This window comes from Agrilus planipennis, unplaced genomic scaffold, assembly GCF_000699045.2.
Source record: "Agrilus planipennis isolate EAB-ADULT unplaced genomic scaffold, Apla_2.0 scaffold5, whole genome shotgun sequence".
NCBI lineage: Eukaryota > Metazoa > Arthropoda > Insecta > Coleoptera > Buprestidae > Agrilus > Agrilus planipennis.
This window is the reverse complement of record NW_020442468.1, coordinates 538530-563628: the sequence shown is the minus strand read 5'-3', so window position 1 is coordinate 563628 and position 25099 is coordinate 538530. Positions and strand designations below refer to the sequence as shown.

The 25099-nt window shown below is 34.5% G+C and overlaps 1 protein-coding gene across 2 annotated transcripts; it reads right to left on the bottom strand.

Moving 5' to 3' along the window:
- Window positions 1-4096: 4096 nt before the first annotated feature.
- On the bottom strand, window positions 4097-24949 carry LOC108734910. Of its 2 annotated transcripts, none has more exons than XM_018466678.1 (4): window positions 24780-24949; window positions 24247-24724; window positions 22637-22809; window positions 4097-4231 (listed from the first exon to the last, which is right to left on the bottom strand). In XM_018466678.1, the coding sequence occupies exons 1-4, from the start codon at window positions 24875-24877 to the stop codon at window positions 4144-4146; spliced, it is 837 nt and encodes a 278-aa protein (XP_018322180.1). In that variant the 5' UTR covers window positions 24878-24949; the 3' UTR covers window positions 4097-4143. The 2 variants fall into 2 exon arrangements, with proteins under 2 accessions (XP_018322180.1, XP_018322187.1); XM_018466685.1 differs by lacking the exon at window positions 4097-4231 and adding an exon at window positions 22167-22479.
- Between the last annotated feature and the right edge of the window lie 150 nt (window positions 24950-25099).

Genomic DNA, 25099 nt, shown 5'->3' with positions numbered 1-25099 from the left:
TGCTCAAGTCCCTACGATAAATTGTCTTGAACTTTTTTGAATTGTATATTGTTTTCGTATCATTGTATGGTCTTCAGCAAACATCTTGAAAGTGACCAGTCAACAGATCAGAAACAGATGTTAAAACTAATAAAAATAAAAGTTTGAATTGGTGTATTGTTCCAAAATCCGAACATCTAAACATCTAAACCCCCAAGGCCTGGTTTTGTCTGCATTTTTGGGAAACGAGATAACTACATACAATAAAATTATCGGTATTATACTATCGACACGAAAAGTTGTCCATGTTTACAAAAATATTGTATATTTTTTCTTCGAATTAACGATTCAATTAACGAATTAAACAATAATAATAGTAATAAGTTGGAGGGATTTTTAGAGAAAATATGTGATTTTTTGGACCTGTGCGTGGGAGTTTTTCCTGTAGTAGGTTGGCAACAGTGACCAGAGGAGGCAAAGATACGGCCAGATAGTGGGTCCAAGCATGGTTGTCAGACTGGTGTGAAAATCAGTTTTCATTAAAAAAAATGAAATACAATTATAGACTATAGATGTCTCTTTTATTTCTCGACAAACTAGAGCAAGTTTACGAAATAACAAATTGAAAAACCCAGAAAAGAAACAATAAAGGACAAAAGTGGGCTCGATGTTCGATGTCACAGTGGGTTCATCGATGCTAGTGGGACGAGAGGAGAGTCGATTCCATACACAGTGCCGGTTTTACCACTACCAGCGCCCTGGGCGAGATTTCTACGGCGCCCTCCAACTACAATTCAAACCCATAGGAAAAAAGGGAAAGCATATAATGAAATAACCATTTATTAAAACAAATAATTATTTATTATAAAAAATAACCATTTATTAGAAACAAACTAATAAAATTTTACTTTTCTGGCCTTTCTATCAGCAAACTCTTTTATAAGGTTATCAAAGTCTATGTTTTCAGCAATTTCGTTTTCAATTGACAAAGTTGCTAAGTTTGTCAATCTAGATTGAGATATTGTTGATCGAAGATAGGTTTTTATCAGCTTCAGCTTTGAAAAACTCCGCTCCCCGCTAGCAACCGTTACAGGTATAGTCAGTAATATTCGCAATGCTATCCATACATTTGGATACAGTTCTTGTAAGTAGCGATCTTTGATGAAATTTAAAACAAAAATAGGTGTAACCACATTTTGATCGGGCAAAAAGGAGATAGACAATGTGTTTTTCTTTGATTGGGGATTCCCTGTAAAATAAACTCCGATCGAACGGATTACGTTCCGTTCAAGTGTTGCCAACATAAAAAAAATCCACTTAATTTAGGGCTTCCGTCCGCTTAATTTTGAGAATGAGGTGGAGGGCGCCTGCGGCGCCCCTTTTGTCCGGCGCCCTGGGCGATCGCCCAACCGCGCCCTACCCTAACACCGCTACTGGGATCCACCATAAAAGAGGACAAAGNCGACTTACTATGCATTAATTTGATTTTTATTTGTTGTGCATATTCATAAGAATCTGTACACCTGCGCCACAACTTTAATTAGATATCTTCTATTTAATTAATAGATATAAAAGAAAGTCTATGCACTTTGGAAATTGACTTTGAAATACACTGAAATTTCCTTAATTCGGATGTTCTAAATGCAACCTCTTACTTTGATTTAGAGTTATAAAAAATTTCGTTTTTACCGTCACTCTTTTTGTTGTTTTCTTTAATATAATATTGAATGATGCAGCAAATATTCAAGGTGGTAGTAATAAGAGATTGGCGGGATACCCGGTTACAATCCGGTACCCGGTGGATCCGATACTTTTTCTAGAATCCGGCCGGATGCCGGATAATGGCGTCTAGTATCCGGCAGTGCTGGATAATTCGCAAAGCCCGCAATAAATGATCTGTGAAAATGAACGTATCTTCGTGCGAATTAAATTGGCAGGAAAGCTGTAACACCCAAGCGGAAAACGGATTCCATCGGCGCTCGACCAGTTTCTGGTTCACCGATCTGTTCTTACTGATGTGGATTGCAAATGGATAAACCTATTTGTTTTTGGTTAATTATGCATTATATCGAAAAACTAATGCATAGGTACATGTTTTCTAAAGCCTTTAGCAATAAAAAGATATAAATGATATAAAGAAGTGCGAGAAAGAACATCCAAACTAATATTGTAAATGCAATTCTGAGTGTGTTTGTTTGCTACCCTTTCACGCCTTAACTACCCCACCGATCATCATGAAATTTTGTACAGTTATTACATGAGAAATACGAAGTGGAATTGGTAGAAGATAAAAAAACATCTGTTTCCTTTTTCATTTTCTCCATACATATCTAAAATCTCTCTCATATGAAATTCGTCATAAATTAATGCAATGTCTCCGCGTTCGCAATTTTCTTCTGGTGTCAGGCTACGTCGACGAGCAGAAACTAGCGAAAAGAGAAACACGGAACGTACTGGATATAAATAATAAGAGAGAAGCTGATTGCTTTCGCCTCGGCCCATTGCATCACCTCCTGTGGCAGAAGAATCAAACAGAGATACATGCTTATAGATAGAAAAGGAAAGAGGAGTATGAGTATGATCGAGTGCCTCTAAATTAAGTACCTTCCACACCAATCGGATGAAAGACAGAGAGAAATTGCTGAACCACACTTGCGATCTCGTTACCATTATCTGACCAGAGGCAGTGTTGCCAATTCGAGGGATTTATCTCGATTCGAGGGATTTTTGACGTTCTCGAGGGATAAAGGGATTTTTCCTTATTTTTGTGGGATTTTTTGTAATTTGCCATTTTCTGGTTGGTTTTGTTTGATTTTGTTGACCTGATATTATATTATGAAGGCGCTCATTTTTCTAATTGTAAACGTAAAATTTTGTCAGCTATAATCGTATAATGCTGTACGATGAAACGGTTGATATACGACGGCGACGTNAAATTTCGTTTTTACCGTCACTCTTTTTGTTGTTTTCTTTAATATAATATTGAATGATGCAGCAAATATTCAAGGTGGTAGTAATAAGAGATTGGCGGGATACCCGGTTACAATCCGGTACCCGGTGGATCCGATACTTTTTCTAGAATCCGGCCGGATGCCGGATAATGGCGTCTAGTATCCGGCAGTGCTGGATAATTCGCAAAGCCCGCAATAAATGATCTGTGAAAATGAACGTATCTTCGTGCGAATTAAATTGGCAGGAAAGCTGTAACACCTAAGCGGAAAACGGATTCCATCGGCGCTCGACCAGTTTCTGGTTCACCGATCTGTTCTTACTGATGTGGATTGCAAATGGATAAACCTATTTGTTTTTGGTTAATTATGCATTATATCGAAAAACTAATGCATAGGTACATGTTTTCTAAAGCCTTTAGCAATAAAAAGATATAAATGATATAAAGAAGTGCGAGAAAGAACATCCAAACTAATATTGTAAATGCAATTCTGAGTGTGTTTGTTTGCTACCCTTTCACGCCTTAACTACCCCACCGATCATCATGAAATTTTGTACACACTTTGTCAGGGGTACAGAAAAGGACATAGGGTACCTTTTATTCAGGAAAAAACACTATTCCTGCGGGATAGAAAAATGTATATATAAATAAAAGTAAAGGTAACGTTCTTAAGAAATAATACGATATCTAGCAACTATGTATTAATTAATTAAAATTAAAATTGTAAGTTTGGATATTAACTGTCTAATGTGCATATGAAACAGTCCTGAGGAATGGGGTTCATGTGAAGGAGTAAAAGTATTAAAAATATTGACAAAGCCAAATTTATGAAAAGGCTTTTAAATGGAGATCATATTAGTTTCATGAAAAATTAAAATGTAGGAAATGATTTCTTAGATACAGCAATAGAATAGTATCAAAGAGATTTACCATTATATCTACACCAAAGAAAAACACGTTTAGAAATTATTAACTGATGCCACTTTTCTTTCTTTAAGTTTGGTGCATTTGAAAAACTTGAAGTACCTACAACCGCGAGCTTTAGATCGAACTTTATTTTTTTGAGTTCGAGTGTTAATCGTAAAAAACTCGTATATATTTGTTTGTAATTTTATATTTTGTTAAAAATTAATAAAGTGATTAATACAACTAAATGTGGCTGTAGAATTGGATTATTATAAACGAACAAATTATTATTTAGGTATAGTAGGTTCTCATTTTTTTGAAGCTGGCTTGTTTTTTCCCTTCTTAGCTGCTGCTTCTTCCTCATCTTCATCCACTTCTTTAAACACCGGTTCTACTCTGTAAAAATATTAAAAAGCCAATATCAAACGTACATTTGTCATTTATAAAAATCATCATTGCAGTTGTGCCTGTCTAAATCTCTATTATTTTCTGCTTCCAACACGCCACTACTGTGTATACATTTTTCCGAAATAAAGTACATCATGCATTAATATTTCCTATAAACAACTGTTGGCAAAGTAAAATCAATTTAGTTATGCAATTTTCTTTTTTAAAAAAATAATACACAAGTTTTAAATAACCTGTAAACAACATGCTACATTACGCTTATTCCTTATTTGTTTTTTTTTTTGCATTATATAATATGCGTACGTACACATTTATTTTTCTGCTATTAAAACTATTCTTTTAACGTAAATAATTTTTATTATTCGTTCCAAACTATTATGCAATCGAACTACATGAAGAGTTTAATAATGTTACTGAAAACTGTTTATTCGACACAACAGTCTTATCTCTCTTTTTTTTGTAACAGATGGTGAGGCGTTTAAGAAGATTGACTCCTTTTTTTTGCTTGTAGGTCAGGAAAAGGACACAGGAATGCAAAGTCTATTCAGTTTTAGTTGAACCGATACAACGAATAAGTGTGTTTATGGTATTTAGTCATTCTATAACGTTAAAATAAATCGAATTTTCGTTTTGACTTTTAATTACATCTATAAAAAATTTACTTTGATTGTGTATGTGTGTGTGTGTATAGTGTGTATAGTGCGACAGTGTTGTGCCAATAATGTGGACAAAAAAGGATTATTTTGGGAATTCAAGAGGATTACAGATACTTTACTATTTATTCTTGTAAGTAATTATATCGATCATTTTTTACATTACATAATTGACAGACGAGTTGACACATGGCGTTTAGGCAGGTAGGTGTAGTACTTAGCAAGTACAGTAGTGTGGTACTATTTATTCCATGTGAAAACCAAAGTGGTTGAATTACATAACATACAGAACCTAACGTTTCTTCAACGAACAAAAATTCCGCGAGACTGACTCCATCTTTTTCCTAAGCCCGTTCGATGCTGTTTCGGTCAATTATTGTTACTTTGCCACAATTTTCCTCAAAAATATTATTTTTTTTCTTAAAATTTCGAAACATTAAAACTACTACAAACGTTTACAATATTTGCTTTCACAGACTCTGAGAGACCGAACATTTTTATCTCGGGTGCATGTAATAGATTATCCTTGTATGTTCTGCTCTCAACTCTATTGTGTTTTTGTTCAATAAATGTATAAATTAATTTTGTGCTTTTCCTTGTTTCAGCGAAACCAAGTAAGTCTTTAGTAAACTCCATGGATATAAGATGAACTAATTTTAAGTAGTAAGTACTTAAGTAGATTTACTTTATGACGATTTACTTTTTAAATATTTTATTATGTTGATGACGAAACTGCATGAAAGTTTTCAAAATTTGTACGTATATTTATTCTGATTATTGNGGCCGCCATGAACTTTTTATGGTACAGTGGTGGGGGAGACCTCCTCATTCAATTCCCACCCACACCCACCCCCTTCGGCCATCATCTAGACATCAAGGACAAAAGTGCCACATAATCTCCCAGATAAGCAATCACAATTCCTGTTTATAAGGAATGTATTTTAAAATTGTTTCGTTCCCCGTGTGGAAATTACTGCTTGATTCCAAGGCGAGTGCATGGAAACCACACGGAGAATTGTGAAATCCTTTCTTAAGAGTAAATGAGATTTCTAACTCGGGGGATGTTCCTATTTCGTCCGTGAAAACTAGGACTGTCTGTATGGATATGGTAAAAATCTATCTTCATAATTAAATTTTTAAAGTTGCTTCAACGATCGATTTTATTGAATCTTTGAGGAGCTTTTCTTATGATATAAACTATTTTAAGGACAAAAAAACAAAATTTAGAATGTTAGAAATGTATGGTCTGTAATTTGACTCATGCACTTTACCAAAATATTTCCTTCGTCAAGTTGGCTTGTGGTATGCAGATTATTTTAACGCCAACGTTATTTTTTTGTCTCTATTTAGTTCGGATAGCGTCATTGCACTACATGATAGCAGAGAAAAGGTGGGTGGTTTAGAAATATGCAAGTCGTGCACCTGATACCCTCTTATAAATTTATAATGATATCTTCTATTTAATTAATAGATATAAAAGAAAGTCTATGCACTTTGGAAATTGACTTTGAAATACACTGAAATTTCCTTAATTCGGATGTTCTAAATGCAACCTCTTACTTTGATTTAGAGTTATAAAAAATTTCGTTTTTACCGTCACTCTTTTTGTTGTTTTCTTTAATATAATATTGAATGATGCAGCAAATATTCAAGGTGGTAGTAATAAGAGATTGGCGGGATACCCGGTTACAATCCGGTACCCGGTGGATCCGATACTTTTTCTAGAATCCGGCCGGATGCCGGATAATGGCGTCTAGTATCCGGCAGTGCTGGATAATTCGCAAAGCCCGCAATAAATGATCTGTGAAAATGAACGTATCTTCTTTCTTGTTTCTACTTGGGACTGTAGTCATTTGCGGCGTTTTGAACACGCCCTTGTTTAGTTAGAAAATGCTTCATGAGTAGTATAGACAAAGTAAAAAGAGATAACCGGATATTAATAAGCAGCGCAGCAGTTAGAGACTGTTTAGGTACACAAAAGATTATAACTGTCTGGTTGGAATTATATCTTTAAACAAACGTCTTTGCTTTCCTAAATTCCTGAAAATGTTGAACTTTCTTTAAAGTCTGATGTTGGTAACATGCTCAAATTCTGCTTGTCCACATCTTTCACTTACACATCAATAAGAGTGTGTTGCGTTATTCCTTTTTCTTTACTGGTGTCCGCTGCAATTCCCGCCTGACATCTCTTTTCTGTGTTTACGATGTTCCCTATAACGTCTGTCCTGAATAAAAGTCAGCGTTCTGCCAGCATACCTATATGTATAATGTAATTTTTAATTTACATCAAACGACATACTTATTGTATTAGAATTGTCAACGTTTTCGACTAATATAATTCGTTGCAAATTCAGAAATCGTGAAGTTCGATACGTAATATACTCGAATATTTACGAAAAGTTTTTTAGAACATCTATTCGATCTTTGCAGAAAAAAGTAGTTTCCTTTTCTTTATCAACAATTATTTTTAGTAAAAGCATTAATTATAGTTACACATTCAATTTGTAAAAAACAAGCTAGTCTTCCACTTTATGAAACAGTCTGTACAGAAGTCTGATCGGCATTATTTGGTCAAACCGTTTTTTTTTTATTTCGTCTTTCATCACTAGACATTCATTACGCTTATCACTGATGGTTTTGGTTCTTCAGTTTGCGTTTTTTGCGTATTCCTATAAAATATTTGAACGGCATCAACTAGTCGATAAACACTTTGTAAACTACAGACAGCCTGGTGCCGGTAAGGTGTCGCTTGAGTTCATATTATTATTAACAAAACCGTATTACCACATAGATAATAAAAATTGCCCGTTCAAGATAATCAAGGACATTTCAATTATTGTGTGATTATATTTATTTTTACATTATATGCATATTTCTGTAATATGTACATAGAAATCCATTATGTACATATTCGCATAAGTACATATACACGGTTGCAATATTGCCTTTTCTGCTAAGAGTATCTATCATTTTGTATTCACATAAATTGAGCGTGGCATGCGCACCTGTTCAACGTTACTTATTTATTGCGTAACTTTAATTGTGCTTGGTGACAATGGTTTCTTTTGATCTCTACCGCTTACTGTATGCTGCGTTGCCAAGTTTTTTAAGATAGTTTATGCGAAAGCAACTTTTCTTATCGTCCGGGAAATTCGTACAACATCGTCGTACTAAAAACATTGCTATTGATTTTCATACCTCGGAGATACGATCTCATCTCATACGTCCAAGCTTTCAATCACCTGACAACCCTAAACTTTATAATTAATAATACAAACAGACGATATTAATCCTATGGTAAAGGTCTAGATGATGGCCTTCGGGGGTGGGGGTGGGGGGATCGAAAGAGGAGGTCTCCCCGACCACTTTACCATAAAAGGTTCGTGGCGGTCTCAACCCCATAAAAAGTTATGGGGGTTCAAAGTTAATAAATATGCCAATTTTTATACATTTCTACGCATGCATGTAAATATTTATATAGTCATTCTTAAACAATATTCAAAGGTAAAACTAATGAAAAATACATAAAAATATTGAGAAAGTTATATAAAACATTATTTAAATATCTTTATCAATAAGGTAGGTTAGGTTAGGTTATCGGGTTTTGTTCAAGTTACCACCCTCTTTCGATCCCCCACTTCCACCCGCTTGAAAACAATTATTTTATTGAATTTTATTTGAATTATAGTGTATGAAAATTGTCAAAAATAATCAACTTTTAACCCCCATAACTTTTAATGGGGGTGAGGCCGCCATGAAATTTTTATGGTACAGTGGTGGGGGAGACCTCCTCATTCAATTCCCACCCACACCCACCCCCTTCGGCCATCATCTAGACATCAAGGACAAAAGTGCCACATAATCTCCCAGATAAGCAATCACAATTCCTGTTTATAAGGAATGTATTTTAAAATTGTTTCGTTCCCCGTGTGGAAATTACTGCTTGATTCCAAGGCGAGTGCATGGAAACCACACGGAGAATTGTGAAATCCTTTCTTAAGAGTAAATGAGATTTCTAACTCGGGGGATGTTCCTATTTCGTTCGTGAAAACTAGGACTGTCTGTATGGATATGGTAAAAATCTATCTTCATAATTAAATTTTTAAAGTTGCTTCAACGATCGATTTTATTGAATCTTTGAGGAGCTTTTCTTATGATATAAACTATTTTAAGGACAAAAAAACAAAATTTAGAATGTTAGAAATGTATGGTCTGTAATTTGACTCATGCACTTTACCAAAATATTTCCTTCGTCAAGTTGGCTTGTGGTATGCAGATTATTTTAACGCCAACGTTATTTTTTTGTCTCTATTTAGTTCGGATAGCGTCATTGCACTACATGATAGCAGAGAAAAGGTGGGTGGTTTAGAAATATGCAAGTCGTGCACCTGATACCCTCTTATAAATTTATAATATTACAATCCATTAACACGTTTGGCGACAAATTTGACTTTTTTTATGTTTCATACCGGACGAAATCCCACACGTTCTGAAATTTAAGAGTATCGTTCTAGTTGAAATTTTGTTGTATACGTAAACAAGTCAACGTGGATCTGGAAACTAACAATAGAGGTATCGTTTCCTTAGAATTGCCACAGTATGTCTAGATTTTGGAACAGCCTAACCTCAAATTCCAAAAAATTCAATTTTTGACCCTTTTGTGAGCTTTGGTACTAATAAGTAAAATAAAAGGTCGAAATAACCAAAAGAGTAGTCATGTTCAACGAATCTTTTATGACTGAACTAGCATCTCTCCTTAGAATTGTCCCAGCTTCTAATGACGCTAATTTGGCTTGTTTCTTTTTGAGGTTAGGATATCTCAAAGTTTAAACGTGCTAAAGCCTTTCTGAGATCACATTTGAATGCGTCATTAAAGAGTAAATCGAAAATAGCTACTTTTTTTCTGAATCTTTTTTCAACTATTCATAGTAGTGTCCACGAAGTTGGAAAAAGACAAGGAATTCGCAAAAGAGAGAAAAACTAGTATGTACTATCAGAGGTTGAAAACGAAAAGCACAGAGAAGATAATTACTTTGATGTCTTATTCGATGGTGAACACCGATCTCGCTCCAGAATTGTCCTAAATATTTAAATTCATGATATCCTAATCTCAAATCTAAAGAAACCAATTTTTGGAGTTTAAATATTTCAAAATCTTCATCTGTTGGGGCAATTGTGAGGTCAGATTCTAATTCTGCGACAAAAGATGGCTCAGAAATGGCTACTCTCGTGTTGTTTTGCCCTTTTATTTCAATGAGACCGGAAATTTGAAGCGCACGCGTGGAGATTTTGTTTTCTATTTGTATTTTTTACAACTGACAATACCGAAATTGATGCGCAGTAATTTATCGCGCAGTGACTATCTCATTTTCTACCTTTTTTTACTTATAATACTTTCGGCCGATCCGACGGGACCTTGATGAAACTACAAACAAGAGCCCAACTATAGCTTCAACCAAGATGCGGGGGGGGGGGTATATGTCATCAATAAGTGTTGATGAGGATATCGTGAAGAGAGAAATTTAAAAGAATTGGAGAACAGAGGACTCTATGGAAGTTAATAAAAAGTAGACATGAAGGTCTAGTCAGAGACATATTAGAGGTAGAAACGGGAGTTAGGAGGGGTAGAGGTACTGTTCGCAAGCATGTGGGATGTTCTAGTTTTAGGGAAATGCGAAGATTAGCTGAAGATAGGAAAGAGTGGAGGTGTGTGCCCAATCAGTCTTTGGACTGACGACCTTATGATGATGAATGCCTTCGGGCTTCTAATTTCAAAAATAAGAAATAATTAAACCGTTATCTTGGTTCACAAAATTGCAAATCGTGTGGGCCACGCACCGAGAATCTTCAAAAGACAAACAGGCGATAATTGAGTCGATGTCCTATTAGTCTATTTTAGTTCATTTGCTGCCAAAATTTATCCGGTATACGTCAAACAGTCTTGGCAAGGATATAAACGGTTTGGTTTTTGGCATCAGGCCGCTTAATAATTATCTAATAATTTTATTTTAATCTTACATTAGAGAACAGAGTCCAATATAAATATAAAATAATTACTCGCCTAGTAAATGTTGAAGGTCAACCATCAACCAGCTGGGATTAATTTAAAATTTACCAAGATTTTAAATAAAAAGAATAATATAATATCTAAATATGGTGTTAATAATTTGATTGAATGAATATTAAATGGACATTAAGATTCTTCATAGTCTATAAATTCCTTATTTCTGAACTCATGAGTAACAATAAAGGTGAGAGCTTTGTTTACTTTTGCTGACAAAGGGGAGGATGTAAAAATGAGTAAACTTCTGCTTACGTAATACTTGAATGACCCCTATGCATAAATAAAAGACTATTAAAAATGTTTAATTGGATGGTTCGATCTCCCTGCCATTTCTAAATACATTTTCCCATGTAAATGATAAGGTAGGTCAATATTTATATATTTTTAGGTTTACAAAATTCATGCCTATTCCTCATAATTGAACAATACTTAAAAACAAACGACTTCAACGTTGCGCAAACAATATTCTAAATTTTTGAAAATCATGGAGGCAGATTTTTAATAGCTGTAGTAAATTTATATAGATTTAATGTGTTTGGTTTCTATGTTTTTAAACTTTGCGTCGATGGGTGTACTTAAATCGTAAATAGTTTCTTATCGTAAGGTACATAACAATTTTTACTTGAAATTGCGTGAAAATAGAGGGCAAACATAGAAGGCTCTTTATACTTTTTATCTTTTATTTACCCAGTGCTTACTTAAGCGAAACTTAAGTATAATCAAACAAATAAGCGAATGATAAACAAAAATGCATCACATCAGACAGAATGGTGCGATTTTTTATTATCATTGTGTAATTACGGTAAAATATAGGAATTACAGATTTATTTGTCTGCATTTCTTATTTTTATATCGAAAATGCATGATTTGGGGCACGTACGGGATATATAGGGTTGTTCGGAAAGTCATTTCATTTTTCCCGACAGAGGATTTAATTGTATTCTTTTGCACCCAACTTCACATTTAAGCCGTTTATTTTTTATATGCTTTGAGAGCTCATATAGCAAGGCTTGTGTGTGAAAAATTCCAATTAATTCTACGCAGTAGTTTTTGGTTGGTGCCCTTTTAAATATGGAGAGCGATAAGCAGCATTTTCGGCATTTCTTACTGTTTTACTACAGAAAGGATAAAAATGCTGTTCAAGCCAGAAAGAAATTGACTGATGTGTATGGAGAAGGTGTGTTGACAGTACGCCAGTGCCAGAACTGGTTCGCTAAATTTCGATCCGGCAATTTTGATGTCGAAGATGCACCACGGCTGAAGCTGATAAAGACGCGATAAAGGCATTAGTTGATGTGAACCGGCGAATAACAACACGTGAGATCGGATTGAGGTTAAATTTATCAAATTCAACAGTTTATGACCACTTGAAAGGCCTGGGATTATCCTCGAGGCTCGATGTAAGGGTTCCCCATGTTCTCACAGAGAGAAATCTGTGTCGCCGCATTGACGTCTGCGATTCGCTTCTCAAACGTCACAAATAACAATTTAATAAAGTATTTTTTATTATACGAAAACTGTCTTTCATTTCCACAAAAAAAAACGAAATGACTTTCCGAACAACCCTATATTTGAAATTATTTTCTACTTTTCTAAAATTGAGATGGACCAGAGACTAGTTATAACCTAACCAAGACTGTTTTTATACTAGCAAAACTAAAACCAAGACTAAACGCAAAATTATCACTTACGCTGTATTTATGAAAATTTGACTCCAAACGAATAGGTTCTGTACAAACTTTACCACCCTATTTCAGCCCAATTAGGGGCTCAATCTCGATTGATCCTTCTTTATTCCTTGTATACGTAATAAAGGAATATCTGTGCAAAATTTCAGCTGTCTAGGTGCTAGGGTTTAACTTGGGCTTTGATGAGTCAGGATTAACAAATCGTAAGTGAGTCAAGAGGTTAAGACTCTTCTGTTTTGGTATGTATATAGTTGACAATAAGCAGGAGAGTTTAACTATATTATTTTGGCAATAAATAGATAAATAAATATATTTTAGCAATTGTAATGGTAAATAAATGTAATACTAAAAATACTATCAATTTTGGTGGATGCGCAGGGCATTTTTTCTCATACTTGAGGATTATTCAATAATTCTCTGTATGCCCTATATTATCTAATAATTTTCTATTAAGAAATGCAAGATAATTGGTTAATTAATGTTTTTACCCAACTTTTGTTTTCAGTACCAAGAATTTTATTGTAATTAATATAAAAAAATATTTAAAAAATCCTAAGTAAAAGTTTACTAAATTTTTTAAAAAATTAAAAACAAAATCATATTATGATCAGTGATTCAAAGTTATTGAGTAATGCTTGATGCCTGGGTTCCATTTAAACTGCAATTAAAAGCATTTTTGACAAAAGCATCGACTAACATTGACTCTTTTGGCTTCAAACCACAGATTTAAATGAAAGATAGTGAATAGTTAATAGTGCTAATAGCTGCTAATAGCTAATAGTGAATTATTTAAAAATATTCTCAATAAATATTAACTCCTCAATGAATGTAAAAAAGTTGGGATCAAAAACAAGCGACGAATATAATCGACACAATAGAAACAGTAAAACGAATGAATTATAGCAATTTAATAGCATTGTTGTTTTTAGTTCAGTCAATTTTTTATTTTCGTGGTCACAATATTGTAAATTTTATTTTAAAAAGAGAGCTGTTTAATGGATTTAAGGTCATTGTGTATTGTGCTTATTCAATAATTCTTTGTTCGGTTTCATAACGGTTGTTAGAAGTGCTAAGTAACAAGCTATAATAAAATTAAATTTCCTTGTTACTAACCGAGCCGATGCATTATTAAAACCACTCATTATCTACCGCAACATAATTTTGCTGGTGCAGGTTTTGATGCACAGCTCGCTTTGTGCAAGGCCAAACTGAACGTATTAATAAATTTTAAATCCATCTGTACTGTAGGCGTCTTGAACTTGCAAAACCTTCTAATCGTTTGTTTCTTTATGCGAAAGACTTGACTCATTAACTAACGGTAATTCTGATTTCCACATCTCATACTGTTGTCCATAGAACAGATTAATGAATTCATACATCCACGTAGACACATTTAATTTTCATTTCATTCTAAAATTATTTCTTATGCTACTTTTATATTTCCGTGTTTTTATTCTCATGAGATGAAAAATTAAATTCAAGGGTAAATTTATTATGTAGATGTCTCTTCCTTCACGTTTAAATTTATTTCAATGCATGCAACACCAAAAAAGGCTTTCAGTTGTTTTATGCTGGACCTAGGTCAAACTAAGAAGGCGAAGTGAAATAAAGTAGTAGATACAAATTTTAAATGCAATAATTTATTATAGTGCCTTCCTAATTTAACCCAAATATTATTTTTTAGTATTTGTGACAAATTGGGTTATGTGCATCTATATTGAAATAATTAAATCATCTCCTATTTGATTCTTTATCGGTAAGAATAATCTATCATGAAAGTATATTTTTGTATATATACGTATACGTGTGATTATTTGTTTGAAGTTGAAGAATCCAAACAGCACAATAAAACATTTAAATACTATCTATATAAATTAAATTGCGCAAAACTAAAATCTAATTTGAATAGAAAAATTTTAATACCTAACAAACAACTGATCTGCTAAACTACTTATAAAATTATTTCGATTTGCACTTGACTTTTGTGAATTAGATTAAGAACCACATAGTATTGTACCAATTGCATGATTATTTCAATATTTTTAAAGTGAAACGTCTTTAACGACGGTAGGAAGGAAATTTACTAGGGTATAAAACCGAAAAGTGTAACGCCACGCGTCACGTAACACGTCACGCGCCACTTGTGACCCCTGGTGGACACGACCAAAAGGAGTCATTTTAACGAGCTTCAGAAGCTAACCTAATCAGGAACATGTCATTTCGACAATTGTCTCTCATAATAAAGGAGTGATTCAAGTATTACGTAAGAGTAAAATGGGGATGGAAGGGGAGGGAGTCTTTGCTTTGCTTATTTTTGATGACATGGGTTACAGTGGTCTGGATGGTGATTACGTCAGTAACGCGCAGTTTGACCTGCAAACATCCAATTTTAAAGGAAACTTGGAATCATGGATTTAAGTATCATAGACCGAAGACGATTAATTTGAATTTACCATGTTTTAAACAGAAAAAATACATTAGTAACGTTTACATGTTAAGAATGTTTAAATACGGTGCTAATAATTCCCTTGAATAAATATTAAATAGGGGTTAAATTCCTTTAGTTCCTAACATGATAAATGTGAGTTTGTTTGTTCGTTTATTACTATTTCACTCCTTAACTACCAAACCGATCATAATGAAATTCTGTACACAGATTGTCAGGGGTGCAGAAAAAGACATAGGGTACTTTTTATTCAGAAAAAAGAATTTTGTTCCCGAGGGATAGAAAAAGTAGTTTTATGTAGTCGTCGATGATTTTTGATACGTATTTAGGATTATGGTAACATGCCTATCACATTGAGGTTAGCTACGCCGGGATTCGTTTCAGTAAGTAGATATCCATACAAGTGGACCTTGTTGGAGCATACGTAACCTAAAATGTAGCATCGTACTACAGATGGCGTTTACCGCGCCATTTGTGGTATTTTCTAATACGTATTTAGGACATATTGATGATGCCGCAATTTGATGATATAAGAGTACATGCCTAATACGTTCGGTTTTCAAGTCGCCACTAGTGTATAAGTAATGGCTTTTATTCAACATTAATAACGTGTCAACTGTGTAGAAATATAAACTGCCAAAACTGTCTGACATCAAAAAGGTGGAAAACCCGAGGAACGTTCTGGACGACATATGTATGTACTGTACATATAGACGTGAAACGAGCTTTGCGAAGGGGAATATATGTATGTTTAAATGAAAATGTTCTATCGTCGATCAAAGTGGGTGTGGATAAATATTACGTAAAATGTTAACGGAAATGGCGAATAGTCGGCACCCAGCTGTCTGTCACGCGTATTTTTAAAATGAAAATTTTGGCAGTGGCCCCTTTCATTCGAAGTACACACATTAAAAATAAACAACAAAGAAATGCAGAATATTACAAAATATAATTTACACATTAAAAATAAACAACAAAGAAATGCAGAATATTACAAAATATAATTTTTATATGCTGAATTTAATGTAAAAGGAGTGTTAAGACTTTATTGTTCATACCTCCGGTACTAACCCCTTAACACATGCATAGGGACTGTTGGGGTAGGTGCGGACCGGTCAAAATTTGGGGGTAGTAGCCGAGGTGGGTTTAGTTTTAAGATATAAAAACACTTTTAGATAATCAATAACAGAAGATCAATTCAGACATCAGACAAGTAACAATTATCGTTTGAGTAGCAATTAGTATTAAATTTAGTTCATTATCTTTTTAATCGACATACACTGGTCCTTCGAGGTTTTTATTTTGTGTGATCAATTATTGATCTATGTGGTACTGCAGTACACCGATGGAAACAACAAAAAATTTTCGTCAAGCGAGCTTAGCTCCCCAACAAAGAGCAAACACCATTGATACCAAATGAATCATTCCATTTATATCTCAAAATTCGATATCCTCAGCCCTAATAGTCTTATTATTAATTACAGTACGAATTTTTTAATCGACATACACTGGCCTTTCAAGGTTTATATTTTGTGTGATCAATTATTGATCTATATGGTACAGCAGTACACCGATGGAAACAATAAAAAAATTTCGTCAAGCGAGCCAAGCTCCCCAACACCGATAATAATCCATCTCTATCCGTCTCTAATTGGTATTGTAATTGTATTGAAATTATAGTAGGTACCTTCCATTGTTATAAGTTTACTAAGATAAGTTTTTTCTTTTGATGACGTTTAGCCCAGTATTTAGATATCTTCGTTAAGTCAACATCAATCAACTGGAAATATGTGCGTTTTAGTATAGCCAATTGAATTGTTTACAAAATCGTTGAATGGAATTCGAAATTGCCTGTCCACGAGTTGAATTGAAGTGCACCACCCACTAGTAAGAGGATTCGTACTCGTTCTCATAGTGACGAGACGTTTCAAACGGTTTCAAACAGTTATTACAAGTCTACTCTTCATAATAGCAAAGTAAATATTATAATACGTACGGAATATTAGTAAATGCAAACCACTAAGAAATTGTCTGGCAACAGGAGTGAACGAACAGTTATTAAATTCAAAAGACGCAATTTAATATGTTTTTAATGGCATATGATAGTTTGGAAATGGCAGAAGACGAATTTACACATTCAAAATGAACAATGTTAATAGAAACCTTAAATTGTTTTTTTTTTTAATGATTTCTAACGACAATCCTCACGCTCAGGTTTGCGTTAAAATAAGTAACTAAGTAGTATAAAAGCATAAATACAAACAATTGAGATTCATATACAAATGAGATCCCTACATATTTAAAACATCCATCCTGAAATTTTGGTTTATTAACATGGGTTAGAGAAAGAGAGATGGATGAGTTAAATTTTTGCCATTTGACTACTTAGGTAGCATATTTTATAAAATTTTAATATTGATTACTTATATGCTTAAGGTAATTATTTATTAGGAGTACGAGGTAGCAGAGATCACAAGGGAAGGATACATTAAAAAATAACTGGATTTCAAAAAAATCCGACGAGAATATATTTTATGGCAGGAAACGATCAAAGAGAATATAAAGGGATAAAAATTTCGTTACTTTCAGACCATAGATTNATTAATAATATATTTATCTGCAACTTAGTCGACTAGTTTACATAATTCTGTGTAGGTAGAACTAATATTTTCATAAAATTTTGCAAAGGTTTTATCCATAAGAAGCAAACCACACTTGTTTTTTAGTCTTTTATTAATTTGTTTTTATTTCAACTAGTCGCTAATGAGCAGTCAGTTAGTCATACGTTAAAAAAATATGTTATGAGTTAATTCATGAAACGTGTGCCAATCCCAATCGGAAAAAAAGGTACATTGAGAGTTTGTCGAGTGAAACGTTCTTTGATAATGAACAAAGCGAATCGTTTTAAGGTTAAATTCGGCAACAAAGAAAGGTATCGCGATTGTTTTTATTTCCTGGTAACTTGCCAAAGTGCCGGCCGAAATAGATATACCGGTTAATGGACCAGTTGGCGCAACGTTCCTATAACAAATACGAAAATACCTGGGATTACCCATTCCTCTCTTTGAAACAAGGGGTTTATGGCACATGTTTATAATTAGCCTTGTCAAAGCCGATGGCAGCTTTTTCTACGAAAATTAAATTCGAATGTATATGTATGGATTGTCATTTTATAATCCTTGCATTACGACAAGCTTTTCATTGTTTCAATATTACATTATTTTGCGTAGGAATACCTTTTTCTTTTTGAGTAGGGTGAAGTTAGTGCAGGAAACTTACTGAAAAGTGCAACGTCACGTCACGCGTTACGTCACGCGCCAGGTGTGACCTCTGTTTGGTATGTCCAAAAGGAGTCATTTCAACAGGCTTCAGAAGCTAACCAATTAGTAGCAACCGATAATCTGGAAATCGTCATTTCGACAAATTGTCATCAGTTCGCGCCTACGCTGTATTGTATATGTATTGCATATGGTTTTGTGTTTGTTTCTTTTTATTTGTAATTCCTCTCTGCAGTTTTGTATGGTGCAAGGGTGTTCAGCAGCCTCAGGATGTTTTAAAAAAATACTTTTTTTTACTAACGGTCAATATGTTTTAAACAGAGCCGGACTGAAGATTTTGGCCAGGGGTGCGATGTAACCAAATGGCCTGGTTTAGATGGGAAAGTGCACAAATTTTAACAGCACTCGTTTTTTCATTTATTCATTTTCATTTTTCNTCGTATTTACTCTAAGAAAATGTAAATACTTTTTGATTAATTGATTGTATGTTATAAGGATGTAGCACTCCTAAAATACAGTTAAAAGGAACAATTAAATTAATGAAGAAATTTTGGAAAAAATTATGAACATCTTCTTCTGTATTGCTTGGTGCTTGCGTTCCTCTTCATAGTTTTCTGTTTTCTTCCTTCTTCATGAACTAAATTCTTTTTATAACATATGTACATTGAAAAATACTAATGTTTAGTAGTAATAAAAACTTACATAAGCATTTGATAATTTTAGTGGATAAACTTTTATATTGACTAGCATTATGAACTTCTTTATCTTCCGTTTCCCAATTACTATGCCTCCTTATCATCATAAACAATTCCAAACAAACCGTAAACCTGCAGAACAATGACTAAGTTACAAAAAAGAAATAAATTTATCTAAAGCTGTATATAATATGTACATATACATGAAATATTTCTTCCCAGGATTGTATTTTCTTAGTTTTCTTTCTTCATAAACTTTTTCTTCCTTTAAAGGGTGTTGATGACAATAATGGCCCAATTTCTTTTTTAACATATCAAAATGGCAAAATCATTTTTAATTTATATAACTTTATATTACTAGAGAATTTTTTTATGAAGTTTACAATTTTAGAACAACAAAAAAGTTTTAGCATAAAATTAATAATATATTTATCTGCAACTTAGTCGACTAGTTTACATAATTCTGTGTAGGTAGAACTAATATTTTCATAAAATTTTGCGAAGGTTTTATCCATAAGAAGCAAACCACACTTGTTTTTTAGTCTTTTATTAATTTGTTTTTATTTCAACTAGTCGCTAATGAGCAGTCAGTTAGTCATACGTTAAAAAAATATGTTATGAGTTAATTCATGAAACGTGTGCCAATCCCAATCGGAAAAAAAGGTACATTGAGAGTTTGTCGAGTGAAACGTTCTTTGATAATGAACAAAGCGAATCGTTTTAAGGTTAAATTCGGCAACAAAGAAAGGTATCGCGATTGTTTTTATTTCCTGGTAACTTGCCAAAGTGCCGGCGGAAATAGATATACCGGTTAATGGACCAGTTGGCGCAACGTTCCTATAACAAATACGAAAATACCTGGGATTACCCATTCCTCTCTTTGAAACAAGGGGTTTATGGCACATGTTTATAATTAGCCTTGTCAAAGCCGATGGCAGCTTTTTCTACGAAAATTAAATTCGAATGTACGAGGGTGGATTGATAAGTTTCCGGCCTAACCAAGAGATGACGCCACTAGGCCTACCTTGAGGTGACATTCTATAGTACCATCCTTGGATAGCTTGTAGCTATAGTTTCAGCCCGATCTCCTTGCTAGTGTAGGTTTGACAGCACGCTGAACAAGACGCCTCTGTGGTTTTCGTAAAAATGGAAAAGCAGGAAAATCGTGCTGTCATCAAATACTTTTATTTGAAGGGGTTAACGCCGAAGGAAATTAAAAAAGAGATGGACTCAACACTGGGGACATCCTCCCCGTCATATTCAACCGTTAAGCAGTGGGTTTCCGAGTTTAAAAAGGGTCGTGTGAGCACCTCTGATGGGCCTCGCTCAGGACGCCCCGTTGAGGTCACAACTCCAGATATGATCGAAAAAATTCATCAAATAGTGCTGGGAGACCGCAGATTGAAAGTGCGTGAGATAGCTGAGACCTGTAAGATGTCATATGAACGTGTGCAACATATTTTGCACCAACATTTGCATATGGAAAAGCTCTGTGCAAGATGGGTGCCGCGTTTGCTAACAGTCGACCAAAAATTGATTCGAAAAAACATTTCTACCGCAAATTTGTCATTGTATAAGCGTAATCCAAGCGAATTTTTGCGTCGATTCGTAACCGTTGACGAAACGTGGGTCCACCACTACACTCCTGAAACCAAAGAACAGTCTAAACAGTGGATTGGACCAGGGGAACCAACTCCAAAGAAGGCAAAAACAATTTTTTCGGCGAACAAGGTTATGGCTACTGTTTTTTGGGATGCAAGAGGTATTATATACATTGATTACCTTGCAAAGGGTAATACTATCACTGGTCAATACTACGCAGACTTATTGCAACGTTTGAGCCACGAGGTGAAAATTAAACGACCTCATCTGGCGAAGAAAAAAATCTTGTTTCATCACGATAACGCACCAGCGCACACGTCAATCGTTGCGACGGCTAAAATCAACGATCTAAAGTTTGAATTGATGCCGCACCCTCCTTACTCTCCAGACCTAGCCCCGAGTGACTATTTTCTGTTCCCTAATCTCAAAAAATGGCTTGGCGGTAAGAGATTTGCGGACAATGAAGAAGTAATCGAAGCTGTAAATGGTTATTTTGAGGAGCTTGACGAATCAGTCTATAGAGATGGCATTAATAGACTGGAACACCGCTATGAGAAATGTATCAGCCTTGGAGGAGATTATGTTGAGAAATAAAAAAAAAAAATTTTTAAAAACCTTGTTTTTCTTGGTCAGGCCGGAAACTTATCAATCCACCCTCGTATATGTATGGATTGTCGTTTTATAATCCTTGCATTACGACAAGCTTTTCTTTGTTTCAATATTACATTATTTTACGTAGGAATACCTTTTTCTTTTTGAGTAGGGTGAAGTTAGTGCAGGAAACTTACTGAAAAGTGCAACGTCACGTCACGCGTTACGTCACGCGCCAGGTGTGACCTCTGTTTGGTATGTCCAAAAGGAGTCATTTCAACAGGCTTCAGAAGCTAACCAATTAGTAGCAACCGATAATCTGGAAATCGTCATTTTGACAAATTGTCATCAATTCGCGCCTACGCTGTATTGTATATGTATTGCATATGCTTTTGTGTTTGTTTCTTTTGATTTGTAATTCCTCTCTGCAGTTTTGTATGGTGCAAGGGTAAAGAATTACAGTGTTCAGCAGCTTCAGGATGTTTTAAAAAAATACTATTTTAACTAACAGTCAATATGTTTTAAACAGAGCCGGACTGAAGTATTGGCCAGGGGTGCGATGTAACCAAATGGCCTGGTTTAGATGGGAAAGTGCACAAATTTTAACAGCACTCGTTTTTTCATTTATTCATTTTCATTTTTCCCCATTCACGTTGAATGAACTAGTTTCTTTTGTTAGTTTCTGTGTAGGTAATATATTATGTTTGGGGGAATATCAAAGAAAACATGTCGTTATTAACAAGTCGATGTAACAAAAGTTACACAAAACCGACTTCATGTAACATTTCGATCCGAATCTTTTAAAATTCTGAACCGATTTTGATCGAAAATATTCACTATTCTATTTCAATCCCTTCGAAGAATTACATCTTGGTCGGGCAGCTAATCGGTTACCAAACCAAGCCCGACTCTTTTCCGAGTATTATTGCTGGGGGCCCGATGTGGCACCCGATTTTAATTTCTAAAAGGGGCAATAGTTCGGTTAAAAATTGCTTAATCCCATCTCTTGAATACCATGGTCATGACTTATATGTATAAATTGCTGGATCGGGCCCTGTTTAGTAAGGTATTCTTGTAATCTTGTGGTCACTCTTTTCAGCGACACTTATACTATCACGAAACGATTTCAAGACAAGGACTTAATCTGGAAGACTACAGATACAGGACACAAAAGATCTTGGTCTCGTTCTTATTCCTTTCTTATAAGTAATTTTTTTTGCTGTCAAATTATATCTAACATTAATATTATTGTATCTACAATATGTCTGAGCTTTAGTTTCAAATTAAGGGCATTGCTTTTAGGATTGGTCGTTGCATGCACATATTGCAGGTTCGCAGGTCAATCACATTATTTTTTTTTTTTTGATATCGCTTACCTCATTGTTGGAAGTCCTGATTTGTATGGGGGGCAAATTTTTTCTGGAGTGAACTCACTACGTTCTTTGCCTGCCTTTTTCTTAACTTTTTCGTATGATATTGGTAGAGACGATTTTGGTCCTGTTTTAATGGTAGTAAACAAACTGGCCAGGGATGGATGTTTCTTTGACTCCTTATAGAAAAGAAAACATTTGATCCGTTTTAATAGATTTTGAAGATTTTTCGTAGTGAAATGCATGTATCTATACAGGGTGTTTCTGAAATATGTAGCAAGTTTACAGGAGGTGACGGGGCATTACTAGATAAGAAAATTAAGTAAATTCTAACTGGACCCAAAGTACTGTCCTGGTAGGATCGCGTAGGGAAGTGGGACATTGCAACGCCACATTTAATCAGCGACTACTTAGCAGCATGCGTACTGTAGGTATTTTTTTGTATTTTTGTACTCATGTATTGTTTGTTGTTTGTTAGATTACATTAAATGTAATTCGAGACGTATGTTTACATCTAAACTACAGTAGTTCTTTGTTCTTTAAACGTTGTAGACTCGTATTACGTATGTTTGTAGATAGTCAAAGTCATAAGAAGTAGGTCAATGTGTCAGTGTTATACGTCAGTACAATATAGTGCATAGTGTTAATTGTTATCGCGTGGACGTCTAAAGATCATTGTGCGTAGATAGTAGTGTAGCAGTGATCTACTGATGCCTACTTTACAAAACACAACCGGCAGTGTTTACATTTTCCGACGATGTAGCTGCTTATTATTTTAATTTGGTTAACATCCTCTAAAAGAATAAGAAGATGAAGCAACTGTAAGGCGAAGCAGTTGATTTGAATTATACACCAAAAGACATCTACTTTTTAAAGTGTTGTGTTCTTTATTTATTAGTGATTAGCTTTTTATTCTAACGATTTCGTCAGTAATGTTAGTACAGTTAGAACAGAAAGCAGTCTAGATAACTCTCCAACACCTCCTCTTTGTATCTGTAAAGTCTCATCGAAATAGGTTGAACTTTTTCCACAATTAACCCGTACTTACGTAAACTTATGTGACGGAATAAGGAGGTAGAACGGTCAAGTCAGTCGTTATGGTCCTGTTTTGTAGGGGATAGGGGAGTCAAAAACGGATAAAATTTGCTTGTTGCAGTAAACATTTCAATTTTATTTATATGAATAGTATGTAATGCCCACAAATATCTACCGCTATTGAACAAACAAGTTCATGCTAGACGCGGATCGCGATTTCGATCTTGCTGGTTCTCATCAGCGCGTCGAACGAACCAATTCTACCTGCTACCTTGAGACAGCCTTTTATGGAAGACTTAATTCATATGAAAGTTAGTTATTAAGTTAGTATAGTTAGTCTGTATTTTGTCCAAGTTGTTTGCGACGTGCTAATGAGATCTAGCACGATCGAAATCACGATCCGCGTCTGGCAGTTTCGACAGAAGACTGACCACCATGAACTTCTTTGTTAGATTTTGGTAATCATGTCGTGGATTTAGTTCAGCATGTAAATATCAATCTACATATGCAAATAGACCTTGCTGAACATATTGCATTGTACGAGAGATGGTATTTACCGCTCCAGTTGTAGGATTTCTTACCGTTATTGATATCAGATCTAACTGAGGTGGGAGTCCTTCTGAAGATCCCAAAGATTCTGGAACGATTTCGTTAATTGATTCGGATGATCCATCTGCATCAGATCGTTCTAATTTCGTTTTAGAATAAATTGGTACTGCTTCTTGAAATGGAACGAATTCTGGAAGGTCTATCTCGGAAATATCTTGTTTTGGGCCCATCGGAGTGTACTGTGGGGCCCAGGAGTCTGGGGTTGACGAATTTGGGGGAACATCGGGAGTCCAAGCGGGATGATTGTCATAGTACGGTTGACCGTGATCGTGATGGTAAAAATATAAGTCGACGATTTTTTCTAGCGCATTACATGCACAATGTACAACAAACTTTACTGACTGGTTGTCGATATATTTGTTGTATATCTCGTTTAATGCATTTTCGATTATTTCTTCCCTAATAGACACGATTATCTGATGTTTTATTTCGTCTTCTATATAAGATTTTCTGAAATAATTTTACTATGAAATGGAAAATCGATTACGCATTACATAGATATTACAGCTTAGGATTCCCTAATTCCAACGATCCCAAACTTATACTCGATATTTGATTTTTGATACTTTTTTCTGAAATTGTGCCTTTAGAAGTGGAAGTCATATTTTTAATATATGACGTATGTCATACATTAAAATTTATTTTTACTTTTGCCAATGAACACCTAATTGATATTTATATGAAATGAAAATCAAAGACTACTAAAAAATAACGAATGATTTGTTTATATTACATCTAGAAATAGACTTCACGATCAGTTAGTTTTAAACACCCAGTACATGATTTTGAAGAAGAGCTTTTTCTTTCTGTTGTGTGGTATAAATT

Coding starts and splice junctions, on each gene's coding strand:
- LOC108734910 (XM_018466678.1), bottom strand. CDS start 24,877: ATGACTTCCACTTCTAAAGGCACAATTTCAGAAAAAAGTATCAAAAAT. Junction 22,810..24,246: donor TAGATCTGATATCAATAACG/GTAAGAAATCCT, acceptor CTTTTCTATAAG/GAGTCAAAGAAACATCCATC. Junction 4,232..22,636: donor TCAGGACTTCCAACAATGAG/GTAAGCGATATC, acceptor ATATTTTTACAG/AGTAGAACCGGTGTTTAAAG.